This window comes from Ambystoma mexicanum, chromosome 12 (assembly GCF_040938575.1).
Source record: "Ambystoma mexicanum isolate Mex_15411 chromosome 12, UKY_AmexF1_1, whole genome shotgun sequence".
Lineage (NCBI taxonomy): Eukaryota > Metazoa > Chordata > Amphibia > Caudata > Ambystomatidae > Ambystoma > Ambystoma mexicanum.
The window spans coordinates 849,051,040-849,067,480 of record NC_090936.1 but is presented as its reverse complement, the minus strand read 5'-3'; the positions used below and the strand labels follow the sequence as shown (position 1 = coordinate 849,067,480).

General features: G+C 43.9%; 1 protein-coding gene across 1 annotated transcript in view; it reads left to right on the top strand.

Annotated features, from left to right (window-relative positions):
- OTOGL (otogelin like) overlaps window positions 1–16,441 on the top strand; it is a 1,792,821-nt gene that overhangs the window by 1,696,427 nt on the left and 79,953 nt on the right. Inside the window, exon 54 of the mRNA XM_069629328.1 lies at window positions 8,318–8,437. Coding sequence (XP_069485429.1) covers window positions 8,318–8,437 — 120 coding nt within the window. The remainder of the gene's footprint in view (window positions 1–8,317; window positions 8,438–16,441) is intronic.

Genomic DNA, 16,441 nt, shown 5'->3' with positions numbered 1-16,441 from the left:
TGGGGGGGCTGGTCCATGGCATCATAGTGTCCACGGGGCATTACATTCACCGACGCCCCAGTGTCCACGAAGACGGGGACTGGAGACCGGTTCACCTCGACCACACACCATGGCTGTCTCCTGTTCTTGCTTTTCAGGATCCCCACACTCGAGACAAAGAAGACGTTCTCTTCGTCTTCTTCTTCCGCTTCCTCCACCTGGGCATCCTCCTCAGTCTGATCCACCTGAGCGACATTGGATGGTCGACCCTGGCGATTGAGACTGGACCGCCCCGGGCCTCTCGGTACCAATACCGGCATTGCTGCTTTGCATACTCTCGAGAAATGATCGGGTAGCCCACACCGTCCACAGGTCTTTCTAGCCGCAGGGCATTCAGCAGGGTGGGGCAGGTCATACCCACATTTTTGGCAGATTTCTCCTGCCCTCCCGGCTCGATCCCGGGGACTGCTGCCAGGTCTTCGGGTGCCCCTGCCACCTCGCCACATTGCACATACCTCTTCGGTCTTGATGGGGCGTGACCCGGCCTCCATTCTAGCTGCCCTCGCCTCCAACACCTCATGGCACCTCCCCAGTTCAAGGATGCGCTGAAGCGTAATTCCAGGCTCCCTTAGCACCTGGTGCCTTAGTTTGCCTGATGAAGAAGCCTGGATCAGCATCCTCCTGATCATGTCCTCCGCATCACCCCAAGCGCAAGCCAGCGAGAGACGCCTTAGGCGCCCGTAGAAAGTGTCCAGAGTCTCATCGTCTTTCTGTTTAGCAGAGAGCATGACAAAACGTTCATAATCTGCATTGGAGAGAGGCAGGAAGTAGGCCTGCAGAGCGGCCTTCGCCTGGTCATAGGATCCATCCCCAGGCGGAAGCGATTCAAAAGTCTCCTGGAGAGATGGACCTGCCGAATACAGCATGGTTGCCAGCCAGGTATCATCATCCACCACCTGGGCAGCCCGAAAGTACATGTCCAGGCGGTCCACCCACCTTCTCCATCTGGGCTCCAAACTGGAAGGTGGGCCCGATACATCAAACTCCAGGATGGGCTGCAGAGCCGCTTGTGCACGTACCTGGGCCATAACGGGGAGAAACTGCTGAACAACAGGTGCTGCCACAGGCTGCGCTGGAAGTAGAGGACCCTGAAGGCCTGCCTGACCCACCGGAGGCTGCTGTGCCGGCTGCACTGGAGGCAGCAAAACTAGAGGTGTTGCTGGCGCACGTGGAGGCTGCTGCACCGCCGCTCCGACCTGGTCCTCAGTATCGCTCATCAGTTCGAGCGCACAGGCACCCCCAGGGTGGAAGACAGGGGCCGCAACTCAAACATCCATTCCAAAAACCTCCAGCCAGCACCAATGGAGAAAAACAGCTGCTGCACTACACCTCTGTGATGATGAAGAGGATGAAGATCAGTGGGGCCACCAGTCTGATGATGAAGAGGATGAAGAAGGCCCCCCAGCCTTCAGCTGCTCCAAAAATTGGAAGAAGAAAATGTGTGGGCTTTACAAACTCAGACATTATGGCTCTCCTTCTTGCTTTCACTCGACGTAGAAGACCTAAGGAAATGGTAAAAATCCTCTTCAGGCACATGTGCATGCAGGTATGCCTGCCTGCAATCAAGAGTTCCAAAAATTAGACCTGGGGCCGCTTCAGAGCCCAAACCGGAGCTTCGTGAAGTCCCACAGCCATTTGACAAAATGGCCGCAAGCCGCGTGGGTAACGCAATACCTGCGGCGTGAAACGAAGTTTTCAATCCGACTTCGTTTCGGTGAATAAATTATATGCATAGTCAACGCCGGGCCCGGGCATCGTCTCCCCCACTCGTCGCCACTGTTGGGGGTTGCTGGCGACCCCCTGCGCATCGCCACAGGCCCCGGCACCGAAGGACTCACACGGACACGTCCTTCTAGGTTCGGGCTTCCCGGTCGCTCTGCCGCAGCCGGGAACGTCCCGCTTATTTATGTTGCACGCGGCGGCGTGCATCGTCACGCCGCCGCGTGCATGCCCAGTCATCGGGTAGCGCCACAAATGGGATAAATAATTGGCGTTAGAAAGATACAATCAACTATTTGAAAGAGCAGACAAAAGGTAGTTGTTTAGGCTTGTCCAAAAGATATGTAGAGTAGTAGAAGAGGAAACAGATAATTGAAGAGAGTTCCAATGCTTATGGGCTAGCAAAGAGAATAATTGCGAGTGAGATGAGGCACAGATAATCAAAAGTAGATCTATCGATTGAGAGCTAAGAAAGTGATACAGAGAGTATGAAGTAACACGGGAAGCTAGATAGGATGCAGCAAGGCCATATATACATTTATAAGCAATACAAACGCAGTTAAAAAGAAGGCGAGAGTTCATTGAAAGAAATGAAAATGAGTAGAGTTGGATTGGTAAAAAGAACATGAGATGAATAGTTGAGTTAAAAATTGACTGACGAAGGGCAAGGTTAGAAGCAGGGAGGTTGACTAATCCAGATGAGAAAAGATATGCAAGGCCATTCAGAGTTTCATAGCATCAAAGGAGAGAAAGACATGAGCACTGCTAATATTATAGAGATGAAAGCGTCATAAACAAGCAATATTGGAGATGTGCATAGAGAAAGAAACAGAAAAGTAAAAAAAGACTCTGGTTGTGATTGGCCAGGATGAGTGGGAGAGGGAGAAGAAGTAGAAGCAGGAAAAAGGACTTCTGTTTTCATAGGGTTGAAATTGACAAATTGAGTATGCACCGAGGCCTGAACAGTAGAGAGCCAGGCAGAAACCATAGATTTGAAAGTGTCTGTAAAGTAGAAGAAAGAAAACAAGATCTGTGACTTGTCCACATAAAAGTTACAAATAAAATTACAAGAGAATATAAGATTTTATATTTGATTGGTGTAAAGGGGAAAGTGATGTGGATCAAATACAGAACCCTTGGAAACACCATATTGAAGGGAATGGGAAGATGAGGCCCAGGAAACTGAGAAAGTGCAATCAGAAAGATAAGAACAAAACAGTAAAATGCTGAATTGGAAAGAACAAAAAAGGTGAGAGATGAAAGGGGACTAGGGTGATCAAATGTGTCAAAAGCTGAACCTGATGTGCTGACAGTAGAGAATTGGAGATGAAAAGACGAGCAGTTTTAGTAGAGTGAGATGGATGAAAAACAGATTTTAATTGAGGGAGTAAGAAGTGCAGATTTAGATGAGATGAGACTTTTGTATGGAACACCCTTTCCAAAAGCTTAGAGAGAAAATGAAGAAGAAGAAGAGAAATGGGTTGATAGCAGATAGAGTAGAATCCAGGGTTGGTTTTTCCAAATAGCAGTAACTAAAGCATGTTTGAAATAAGATGGTATGAGTGCAGAAGATAAAGAGAGATTGAAAAGGCAGGTAAAGTAAGGAATGACTTGAGGATATGTGATGGGAATAAAGGAAAAAGGGAGAGGATCAAGTGGTGAGGTGGTAGAATGGGCATGAAGTAGGAGTAGGAGATCAGCAGTGTCAGAATCAGTAAGGGAATGGAAAGATGATAGAGGGGGAACAGAAGAACCCAGAACGAGTAGTATTGTGGAAGGGAGGAGGTTAGTGGGGTGTCAGTAAATGAAGACTGTACAGAAGAAACTTGAGAGATTAAATAATTGGCAAAATCAGAAGATAAAAGAGGTGAACACATGAAAGAATCAGGCGGGTATATGAGAGAATACAATTAAGAAGATGGGGGAATTACGGGGTGTTGAGAGAAAAAGTCAGGTCAGCAATAAATCAATTTTGAGCCTAAAGTAGATGTGAATCATAAAATGAGTGAAGGCAAGCAAGGTTAGTAAGACCAGAAGGTGATTGGTATTTCTTCGATCAACGCACTGCCTTCTGGAGTGGAGATCTCAGCGTGAGGAGTGAAGAAGAAAGCCAAGATTGAGGGGGTTTATGATATGGAAAGAATGATTTCGCAGGCTGCAGAGAGTTAAGAGTAGATTGAAGAATATAGTGAAGGGTTGACACAGCTTGATGAGGTGAGGGGAAAGCAAATGTTTCAATGGAAGGTAGAGAGGAGATGGTCAGCAAGGATAGAAAAGAAGCAGAATCAAAAAAGATTGCAGATGACACAGTGGAAAAGTAGCTGAGGAGGGTGTGGGGATATGGTAGGGGGTTAGGCTGGGGAAAAAAGAAGGAAGAAATGGTCACATACATTGAGAGGATAAGCAATAACAGAAGTATTCAGTGCAAGAGATGAGAAGATGATTTCTCTAGCTATGTTCTAATTTGACTGGGGCCCCTGCAGCCTATGAGTAATTTCCCTCCTTAAGTACTTTGAATGTTTCACTACTGGACATGTTGGGCATGAAATATCATGAAAATATCATGGCTGTGCTGAGGAAAGGACCCTGGGAAGAGCATCAACTACTTCTCTTTGCAGAAGCAATCAAAGACCCAATAATGAACATATGAAAAAAGACAGCTGAGTGGCTTCAATTAATCAGAACGTGTAGAGGTATGTGACAGGCGATCCACCTTGAATGCCTTGTCCCTCTGTGCCTGATTAATATTTTTCTATGGACTAATTGCCATGATAGGCCTACATGTTTTCTTTATTTTCTCTGGGTTGGTATTTAGAGGGGATAATGCTATGGCTCTTTATCTTTGTAGTCTTTCAATGCAGTTACTACCCAGGGCAGGTGACTCCCAATTTGTATGCCCAGGTTCTCGACTAATCTTCCTAGATATCAATTTTCTTTGTGGCAGTGAGTAAATAAAGCAATTGGGCTAAATCTATTTCAGTGGCAATATCTATTTGCCACATCAGAGGCTTTCAGAGTTGAAAGATGGCTTAGGATATCATATATTATCCTCAGTACATACTAATGAATACTATTTCATCTACAGATTCTATATATATGTGAAATATCCAGCAGCTACGATGGGAACTCTGAAACATTTAAATCACACTTACTTGGCCCTGAAAAGCAGCATTCACACTTGCACACTGTATGAGGGACTGCCACTGGAATTCATAGTACCTCAGGTATAAATGGCACCATCTGGCGTATTCCAACAGCTCCTGTTCCAACACCACTGGTTGCAGGACATCGACATGTGCTCAGCGCCTTTGACTCCAACACACAGAAGCTCTCTATCTTTGTTTCACTTTTTTTGCTTTAGTTCGATTTTATTTAATAAACTATATGTTGCATGCAAAGGCAATCATCTAGCTCTCAGTCCCACAGGGAGTCGTGGAACTAGGGTGTGCTTGTTTGGAGTCCTTCAGTTGCTTTCAAAATAAGAAGCATCAGAAGAGACTATATTCTACGAGGCTTTCCATGTCTTCCAAACAACAACATTTCAGTAGGAATGAGAGGCCTCTGGAACCTTCTGGAGCAGGGTACCCTGAACTACTGTTGGAGAGACAGACAACTATTACAGAGTGGGAGAGGGCTCCAGGGTTGCCCGTCGAAAATGATCCCATATCCATGCCTCTTTATAATGGTAGCACTGATTTGGTAGGGGATACCAGTTTCAGGGTAGCCCATTAACAAACGTGTAAGGGGCAGTTGTGGCCAGCTGAATACATGCTCCTAGTCAATGGGATCTGAGGGGCAGCTACTCAAAGAAAGCTGTTTTGATGTGTGCTTGAACCATCAGTCACTGATTGGGGCAGAATGGAGGACTTTTATGAGAACTGAAAGGATGGTTTAAAGACCAGTGGTCCTGTGTATGGTTGAATAGGGAAACATTCTACCATTCTTGAGACTTCCACAAGATTTCCCACCACAGCTATAGTGCCAGGAGTACGAGAAAATGTAGTTATTCTTGTATGTTGAAGAAATGCTCCGAAAAAGAAACAATAGAAATGGGTAGAATTATGAGTACTTGCAGACAACTATCTTGCAGGGTTTTACTTTCAATATTTTATAAAAAACAAAACTAAAACTAGGGGAGGTCAGCTTGATTTTAGACCTGAGGTGCTTCAACAAAATTATGAAGAAATAAATATTCAAGGTGGTAATGTTGGCTCTGATTCTAGGCATGCCATTTTCCCTGTGCCATATTGACAGCTCATAGTTAGTACCTGCAGATTATCCCTGTGGGCCATCATTGGCAGTTTTAGGTGCTACCTTTTGAACTGACAAATGCTCTGAGAGTTTATGATGATGGCTCTGGTAGTAACTCACTTCCAGTTGACTGGTGTAAAGCTTTTATCTGTACAAGTGGTTGATAAAACCAGCCTGTTGAGAGGGGGTGCTATTTGTGCTTCAACAGACAAAGGTGCTGCTATAGAGCCTAGACCTTTCTTTAAATATAGAATCACAAATGTGCTCTCAGACATGCAGTTACTATTCACAGGAGCAATGCTAGACATGTCACAAATGTTGGTCTTTCTACCACCTCAGGCGAATATCCCATGGCTGCGTGTTATATTTTTGCAAAAGCTCACTGCCTCTGTAGTCTGTCAAAGCCCCTTTGCTCTAAATTTCGGGTGTAAATATAGTCACCTAAACTTAAGCGACTTTGGGCAGACCAGAAGGAAGTGAGTGATCGACTCATTTTTAGCCCCAAATAATGGTCCCTCTTCACTCTCGCTCAGGTTCCAGCACTTAATGATCGGTGCCAAGGGCAATATCCCCAACCTAAACTGTATGTACAGACCCCTCTCACAGAGGAAACAGTGCTGGTCAAGATAGATTTCGAAACCTAATGTTGTTTTATGTAGGAGATATTCCGGGCCAACTTGTAATCCGTTCGCTGCTTCCACCAAGCGGCTCTTGGATGTCTTTCATTCGGACACAAGTCTGATTATTTACATTCAGGGGGGTCTCCCACAGGATGTTTTCACCCAGAGACGATAGTATATCCTTTATATGACACTCCCATTTGAGGACCTCCCCTCTAATGACATCAACTCGGTCAACCCTTCCCTATGCAGCTCGCTTGCCATTTTTAAGAGCATACCTAAACAAGGATCACACTTTACAATGCCAATTGTGATGCAATTCCATAAAGGTTCTAACAATACTTTCCCCCTGGCTCCTTTCTTTGTGTCGTCCTGGGATTTAAATCTTGTGGTGACTTGCCTGATGAGAGGTCCCTTTGACTGACACATTGTTGTCCGCTCAGGCTCATTATGTGGAAAACTATATTTCTGGTGGCAATTTCTTCCGTGCATAGACTTGCGTAGTTGCAAGCTCTTTCCTGCAAACCTCCATTCACATGTTTTCTAAAGACATAGTGATACTCAAAGTACGCCTCACTTTTCTTTTAAGGTGGTCTCTGAGTTTCATCTCTCCCAAAAAATGTACCTTCCAGTATTTAACCTTCCTCTTCATCAATCCAAGACGAAGAAAGTTTTCATTGGTTAAAGCCAAGGAGGGAATTACATTATTACCCCTCTAACACAAGGGAGTTTAGAACGGAGAATCAACTTTTCGTAGGCTACACTGGTCCCAGACTAGGTAAAGCTGTGACAAAATAGACATGATCTAGATGGATAGTCTTATGTGTCTCCGAATGCTACTCCTTTGCAGGAAAGGGGATTCCTGGTGGCTTTAGAGCACACTCAACTAAAGGAATGGCCCCTACTCTGACTCTCCAAAGAGGAGTAGCGATATTACTCATATGCCAGGCTGCAACATGGCCCTTGCTACACACCTTGACAATGCATTACTGCCTGGATGCTCTTTCGGGTCAAAGGCACACGTTTTGTCAGAGCGATCTTGCAAAATGTCTTGATTTGACTATTGCTTCAGACATCTCTCTTTCCTCCTCCTACATGACCATACTGCTATTGTAGTCTATCTAAGTTGAGAAATCTGTGCGAGGACACAGTCCAGTAGAATCTCAAATTACCTACCTGCAGAAATGATCTTTCTGATGGATGTTCCTCACATCGATTCCTTACTGGTCTCCCATCCTGCTCCTCTGATAGAGCATTGTCTATGAAAATACTTTCATGTTAAATAATTTTCCAGCACAGCTGAGCTTGGCAAAAAAACAATAGAACTGTGGTCATGTGGTGCTGTGCAACCTACTAAAGTCCAGCCTCCAGGAAATAACTCAATGAGGGACCTCAAAGCCCATGCTGTACAACAACCGCTGCTGTCGAAATATTTTCTGAGATTTACTAAAGCAGGAAGAATACATCTAAAATGAGGAATCTGTGAATCCATCATAAAGAATATTACTAGAGGTAAGTAATGTATTCTTTTTAGAGATACATCATTAACATGTTGTAAATTTTACTGCTCACTTTTTGCTTTTGAAATGCAAAACAAAGTGAAAAATCATGACAGCAAATTTCAGGTATATTGCATACTTGTACAATACTATTTGATTTGAACTTGTCTATTCTGTTTGCATTTTTAGGTGGGAAGCACCTGGGTCTACAATTGCACTAAATATGAATGCTCAAAGACCCCTCTGGGTGCAATGATTCTGGGTTCTAGTGTTGTCTGCCCTCCCTTTAATGGCACTGAATGTTTAAAGGTTTGTTCCTTTTGTTATAAGTAGTCTTTCTAACTATTTACCAATATAATGCACTTTTAAACTTTGCACAGATATGCATTGCATTGTGCTGAGCACAAATGTTTGCTAACCAAAGAAGGGTGAGTAAAATATGCAAGTTAGCACTTCATGCTTTGTGCCATTGATAAAGCTGTAAACCATATGTGTTGTTATTTAACAATTTTCAATCGTTTTTGATGAAGAATGTGTTTTGTGGAGTACAGATATTAGTATGATACTGAATTGTTGCACAATTAGTGATCATTTTATGTTTATGGAGAATGATTATACAACCAACCAAAGTTAAAATTAACATATTGGAAAACAGGTTTGCATAATTTAATGATGCACTATAAAGACCGGGACGAAAATAATTTTCTAATGGTTATCACAAGTAATTTTTTTCCCAAATGCCAATGAAATGCCATGCGTTATGAGGAATTTGATAGTTGTGTCTCAAGTGCTCAGCATTCAGGTGTCAACAAAAACATTATTACACTACGATATTGCGACAAATGTGCATGCTTGTGGGTATCGTAGTAGGAAGATCAATTATAGATTTAGCTTGAAACGTGCAAATCTAGCAGGCGCCTGTCTTTAAACAAATAAGATGAAAGTGGGGAGAGAAATGTTCCCAAATTCAGTTTTGTTTGTAATATTCCTATAAATATTTATTTTTCTAACGGATACATGCCTCCCATAGATTCCTCAATTTGTGACATACAGCTCAGACTCTGTCCACTGTAGAATGTTTTCCACTGTCGCAAGATTGCACCATGTGGCTCAGAGGATGGCTCCATCATGACTCCTTGTCACTGTTTCATACCAGAGGCAATGCCAACCAGAGATACCCCCAAAGTCTCACCTACGTCATTTCCTTTAGTTGTTAAATGCAGGACATTTTTTCATCAAAGAGTCACTCAGCGTTTCATACTAATTTTTCAGAAAATTCTTCTCCCAATTCAGGATTTTAAACTTGTCTGGAGTGCCACTGCTTCATGAATGTTGCCAATCAACCCTCTTCATATTTATTAGTCTGGGAAACAACCCCATTGAGCCATATAACAGTAGCCTCTATGGCGGTGAGGCTGCACATGGCCTCTTCCAGAGAAACCCAGAGAAATCTTCTTCTAAAAAGACAACCAGATTAGCGATCCCATCTGTGGAACACTGATCACATTCAGAGGAAAAGGATAACAGAAAGAAAAGGAAGAAGAGACGCCAATATTCTCAAAGTGAGTCCACTTCTTCCAGGATTCACTCTTCCTTTTATTGAAAATTGCATCAAAGGCAACACCATTCGTATTCAGATTACTTTGCACCAAATTTAGTGGAATCCGGTAAAAAGCGTCCGTTTCCCACTTCCTTCTCCACAACAGAGAAATGGGAGTCCTTTTTCCAGGCCACGTTTAAGGTTTGTCAAGCTTCCTACTCCAAGTGCTCCCGGAAGGACTTCTGCAGGGAACTTTAAATTCTGCTCGCACATGCCTAAGAGCTCAGGATGGGTGGGAGATCAGAAGAGCAGGCGTCATCCAGGCCTTTTACCAACTTCCTCCTGAACACTACCAGAGACGCCCTCTTTGGAACCATTGCCATTGGCACTGGCATAATAGGTGTTGCTAAATGCCCATAATTTCAGTCTCGGCATTTGCCAACATTTTAATGCCTCCCGTCAGATTACAAAGTATTTAGGTCTGGTGGCCACTGTTGACCCTTTATCCTCTAGAATAGGATGCTATGTACCGTATTCCTTCCCTCTTAAAGTGCCGTAGTTTTCATAACAATGCCTGTTGCAACAGCGAGTGTAGCCCTCCTGAGAAGCAGTTGTGTCTGTATGCCAAAAGTTTCAACCTCAATGCATTCTAATTCAGCAGCTCTCAAAACGTTTTTATTTTTCCTTTACCTGCCCATCATGAGTCTCCTTGTGGGGAGAGCTTGTTATAAAAGAGGAAGTTAGGAACGAGTAGTATACAGGTTACTTTCAACTACCAAAGGATGTAGGTTTCAGACCCACTGTAGAGCTGAGACTCCTCAAAAGGCTTTTTAATAAAGTAGGGCTTTAAAGTTCTCTAGAAACCTGTTGTCCAAATGCCAAGGATAAACATTTATCACAAACCACAGTATAAGTGAGCTCATTATATTGGGCCAATACAAAAGGCGGAGCATCATATACATTGTTTGGTACATTAACAATAACAAATAAGAGCTAGTTGGTAAATTGATATGTCTTAGGGTTTCGTTAATAAGCAAAGGTCTGAAGGAAATGTTAAGGAAAAGTTATCAACGAAAGCACAAATGGCCTTACCTTGCTGGAGATGCTGCTCCACCTAAGAAGAACTCATTTTGGGCTAAAATGTAGTTGGTCGAACCTAATATCATGTGGGAAATGCTAAGAGAAATGATGATGTCTAGCGCAGATAACCCCCTCCCTTCTTTCATAGAAGGTTGTAGAAAATGTTCGTTAAATATAGGTTACACATCGTCTGATGACATAATCATGTGTGATATTAGGAGTATCATGAGGGAAATTTAGAGCAAAGCATTCAGAAAGTATCACTTTAATAATATATCACCCTTGAATCAAAAAACTATACATAAGCTACATGAGCACCTACCCTAGTCAGGGCAGAGTGCAACTGTATATTATGAGTTTCCTAGTAGGAAGCACTTAGGAATCTTAGATACATTATAAGGGTGCTGCAATACTTAGAGAGTGCTTTTACGAGAGGTTTGTACATGCTGTGGCCTTCCTAGAGACAGAAAACTTTTGGGAACATTTGATGCATGGCAACCAAATCTCTGTTGTTCTTGCGGTAACACAATTCTGGCAAAGCAATGCTTGTTCTTTTGGGCAACGAAATAGAGATGAAGATTAAAGTGTAGCTGCTTAAAAGCTGTCCAGATACGTTAGGCAGTATGAGATAGGAAAAAGGAATTCAGGAGAGCATTATATGGGTCTGCCTTTTCCTTGTTTTAGGACCTCAGACAATCATAATGAAACATGTCGATAATTAAATGAAATTAACAGTTCAAATGGATTAATATAAAATGTAATCTAATTGTCTTTTTTAAAGAGCTTTGTTTCAGACTACTTAGAGGCTTTTTGTTATGGGGCTTATTACAAGTCCCCCGGTATCCCGCCGGTAATTCTGGCGGGATACCGGCAGATTACTGTACCGTCTCGTCTGCCCAATATCCTGGTATTACCAGGATAGTAAGTACGGGCCGCGGAGACACCTGTAAATCCCCATTCCCATGGAGTTCCATAGGACTCCATGGGATGGGGATGCGGAAATTGTCTGCCGATAGGGACCAGAGCTACCAGCAGGTCATGCCAGCTGGTAGTTCACATCCCTACCGGCAGATTTGGAGTTTGTCAGTCCGGAAAGGTGCCTGTACACATTGTTACCTGCACCTTATTTCTGGGCCGGCCAACTCATAATGAGCCTAATAGTGCTATTGACTTATTGACGGTTTACAATATGATTTTTTATCATCTTCTTGTGATCTGGTATTTGTCTATTAAATGTTTGTGTGACGTTTATTTTGAAAACTAATATACAATTAAAAAAGCTTATTGTGCCAACATTGAAACCTGATTTGCCAAAACAGAATAACAATTATTAAACAACACCACAAGCTTATTCAGAGAGATCCCAATTAATGTACTGCACCTTCCCAAAACCCAGGCATTTAGGTTTGATGTCCTGGGATTGGGATGCAGCACACTGCTGTAGGTCTGCATCAGATGATCTTAGCTCCATCGGATATTCCAAGTAGGGCAAAGAAACTGTCCAGCATGGCTGGGTACTAGACCCCTGTGTCAAGTCAGAAGCAATCAAGTTTATGCTTGCTAGACTCTGCTACAAACTTCAAAGAACCAAATGTATTAGCAGGAACAGATGGAATGCATTTATTAGGTTGAACTTGAAATTCAAGAACACATAAGTCATAATCTCTCCACTCTACCTAAGCACGCAGGCTCCTTCCCAAGAGGTTCTTTGGCCGAGAGAGGTACTAGAGACTCTCGTTCCGGCAGTGTGCCTGAGGCCCCTGGGACTGCCAGTATACTTAACAAGGGGTTGTCTGACTCTACCAGGAAAGTCACTGATGGGCCTAAAGTTCCTTCTACTGGATGCCAGTTCCAGGGGCTGAAAAGCTCAACTACCAGGTCTACACCTGGGGGGGTCGCCTATACGCCTTAAGACTACCAGGCCTATGCCTGAGGGCACTAAGGTTCCCAGGCCCTTGTCTGAGACCTTTCAGAGTATCAGGAAACATCCTGAGGGCGATAAAGAGCTTATTGCACTCCAAGCAAACAGACTCAGAATATCCCAATTCAACCAAGCAGAGAGATGGGGGCAGATCTCTATCTTCGGCTGGGGCCTCTCTCTGGAATAACCTCCCTGCCTCTCTCAAACTTGAGCAGAACCACCTCCGGTCCCGGAAGCAACTCAAGACCTTCCTCTTCGCTTCTGCTTTCTCTCTTCCTCTCCTTTGCTGATGTGCCGACTGCTCCATGCACTGGTCACCTAGCCACCCTCTGAACATGGGCCTAGGTCCCTGCATGACCAGTTGCACCTCAAACTGCCTCTTGCCCCCCCTAGCATTTGTGGTCTGTATCTGCAACCCTACAGTCCCTTCTCTCTGCACTTATGAGCCACCCTTTGGCTGCACTTCCTGATTTATGCACTGAGCCACCTGCGGGCCACACTTTGAGTTACCTGCACTCCCCTCCCCTCGGCACTTCTCCGCTTCCCTGCACTTGCATGATCTGAATGACACAAGGCCTAGTAAGATCGTTGTTTTGTCCTCCCTCTGTTTCCCCCTCCTTGTCTTGTTGCACCTAGAAACACTTGTGTACATGTGCTTTATAAATGCCATATCATATCATATCATATCATATCACAGTTAAGAACGCCAAACAAATTGAAGCACTAGGGTGTACCCCAGGCAGTCATCCACCATCAGGCTATGGTGATTCAAGAGTAGAGTGGCCTCCTTCATCGTGGGGTACAGTACATCCATTGCCTTCAGAACGTAGATCTGAGTCTACTGGATAACACACCAGACAGGCTTCAGACAGGCCTTCTGCCACTATACACCAACAGCTGCAGCCACTTATACACCAATGGCTTCTGCCACTTATACATCAATGGCTGCTGCGGCTTCAGCCGCGTCAGACACAATCAGCATCTCAAGCAGCATCTGAGGAATGTTTTTTTTACCGCTTAATGTTGTTCATGAAATCTCCACAGATGAGGGGCATCTTGAAGACGTTGATCAGGGAATGAGTGCATTTTCACTACATATTATCCCCACCAAAAATATCGCCGTATATATGGTTGTCTGGAATGGCCATAGGCGATAGTTCTGGGGGGGATCATTTTGGGGGTTTTTAGGGGCAGGAGTTGCAGGGGTGTCCCCCGCTCCTTTAAAAATAATGCAAGGGTGTCCCCCGGAAGTTCCATGCCTTAATATTGCAGCAAAAATATGGCTAAATTTTTGTATGGAGATATTTTTGCAGCGATATTAAAACATGGAACCAGTACTGCCACAAACCCAGCCAACGGGATCTCAGACAGAACCTCAAGTTCTCAAATACTTCATAATAAGGTGTCCTCCTGCCTAACACATGGTGTGTTGGAATTGCCATACAGTTTGGAGGAAATGGAGCGGGATATATGAGGAATAAAAAGTTACACACTGTATAGTGACTGAAGTACTCCTAGCCCATAGTCCTGTTTCCTCCATACAAACGCACCACTATCCCCCTAATAAAAACAGCTATTAAACGAGTCGCTCTTATGTTCTAAATTGAGAGGGCAAGCGTTTATTGCAAGGCAAAATAGTAATGGTCTTGTCCCTGTACCGGGACGCCCATACACTATGGAGGAAAGGGGACTATGAACTAGAAATACTTCAGTCACTACAGTGAGTAACTTTTCATTACTTGAATGTTCATTAATTGGATGTTTTATAAATCCTCATTCAAATTATTTTTGGTTCTCAATATGTCAGTACAGCGTTACTTGCATGTGCTCAAGGTTAAAATGTGGTACTGAGGGAAATGATACAGATGGCTTTCACTTTATTTATAAGTCGCATCAATTCTGGCATGAGACAGTGCTATTGACTCATGTTGAAATCGGCGGCCCCATAGCCATACTAGACCAGACTGCGTCTGAGGTGTATTTCATAAGGTAAAGAATACATGGGAGTAATTATTGTATCCTTAGCAAAGAACATTACCAAAGCTGAGTCATTTGTTATTTCCTGCTGGCAGAGTGTCTTGAAGTGTCTACATGTAGCCAGAATAATGATTTTAAGATTCGTTGGGACAATGTGGGAAGACATCCTTGAGTCGGTCAATGTGATGAAAAAAGTGTGAGGTAAAAGCTTCTCTGTAGTGTACCGCAGATTCCACAGTACTAACATTAAGATATTTAGAAACAGTGATGTTCCAAAGGCTCTGAAGAGTACCTGGTGTAATCTTTGGGATCATGACTGAGCTTGAGGCTTTATCTCATTATGTGCTGTGCATTCCTGGAAACAACAACACCACCACAACCTAGTTAAGATATGATTAACTTAAACTCCAGCAAAAATTACTCTTAAATCCTTAGAATCTAGTGACTGGATACCATTGGAAAGTGAAAGGGTATATTATTTAATCATACTCATACAATACTTGGGTCAATATAAATGTATCCGTCCAGTAAGAATGGTGGTAGGAAATGCTGCACAGCAGGACCTTCAGTTTGGATGACAGGTGGAGGAAAAACTTCCAGCTCCTGGTTGTGTGGTGAGTCAGAATCAGAAGATGGACCCTCTGCCATTTCATTTTCTTACAGTTCTTTATTGTTAAATATTTCAAATACACTCTCTGTTCCTGATGTGTGGAGCCCTTCCCCCTGAGAAAATAGGCTTAAAGGGAGCTCATCGGGATGTCCTTAAAGAAGAGGAAGTCTGTCGTCCAGAAAACCTAGCGTGGAATCTGTCCATACCAGTTTGAATACCGGAAAAATCTTTTGGCCCCCTTGTGAACTTCCTTAGTCACAGGGAGTACAGGTTCCTCTCCTTTTCAGAGTTCCAATCACTACAACAAGTCTCTCTTTTCCTTCTTTTGTTCTCCGGGTTGGATTATAATACTATAGCCTCAGATTAGTATCTGCTACACTTTACCAGATAGTTTGACTCAGTCGCTGGTTTATGTCCCACCCTGGGTTGTTTTCTGATTCGAAGGCCAGTACCATATATTTTCCCTGGGTTTCCCACCCTGGAGTTGTGGTCAGCTCTTTCCAGTGGTATTTACCCTTGTCTGGCTTGACAGGTTTCTCAGTCCACCTTTGATCTTGGTTTCTTATGTCTCATTTTTGGATTGAGTTGCTCTTGCGCTGTCTTGTTGTTGGATCTCCCCTACCCCAACCTGTAGTTTGGTTTATATTTCCACGCCTTCGGGTATGGTCGTTCTTCCCCTGCCATGGGTTCGGTTTTCTGGCACTCCACCTTGACTTTGTTTTTTTGTGGCACACCTTGGGCTGTGGCTTCTCTCACCCTGCCTTGGGGTATATATGTTCTTACCCCACCCTGGGGCATGCTTTCTGGAACCGCTCCTTGCAGTATTTTTTCTGGCACCATGCCTTGGGGTATGGTTTCTTATAGCCTGTCTTGGGCTGTGGCTTGTCTTGCCGAGTCTTGGAATCTATTTGTTCTGAAGCTCCCTATGATATGTTTTCCGGCACCCTGCCCTGGGGTATGGCTTCTAGGTGCCTGCCTTGGACTGTGGCTTATCTCGCCCCATTTTAGGGTACATTCGTTCTCACCCCACCATGGGGTATGTTTTCTGACACTCGTGAAGAGAGGGTCCCTGGAATGCCCCTCCTCACCCCCAGGAGCATGACAGCCCAAAAATGCACGAAGCAGCTCACTATTCAGACAGCCTCCAGGAGGGCCAGTGACCTCCATATATGCAGACAGATACCC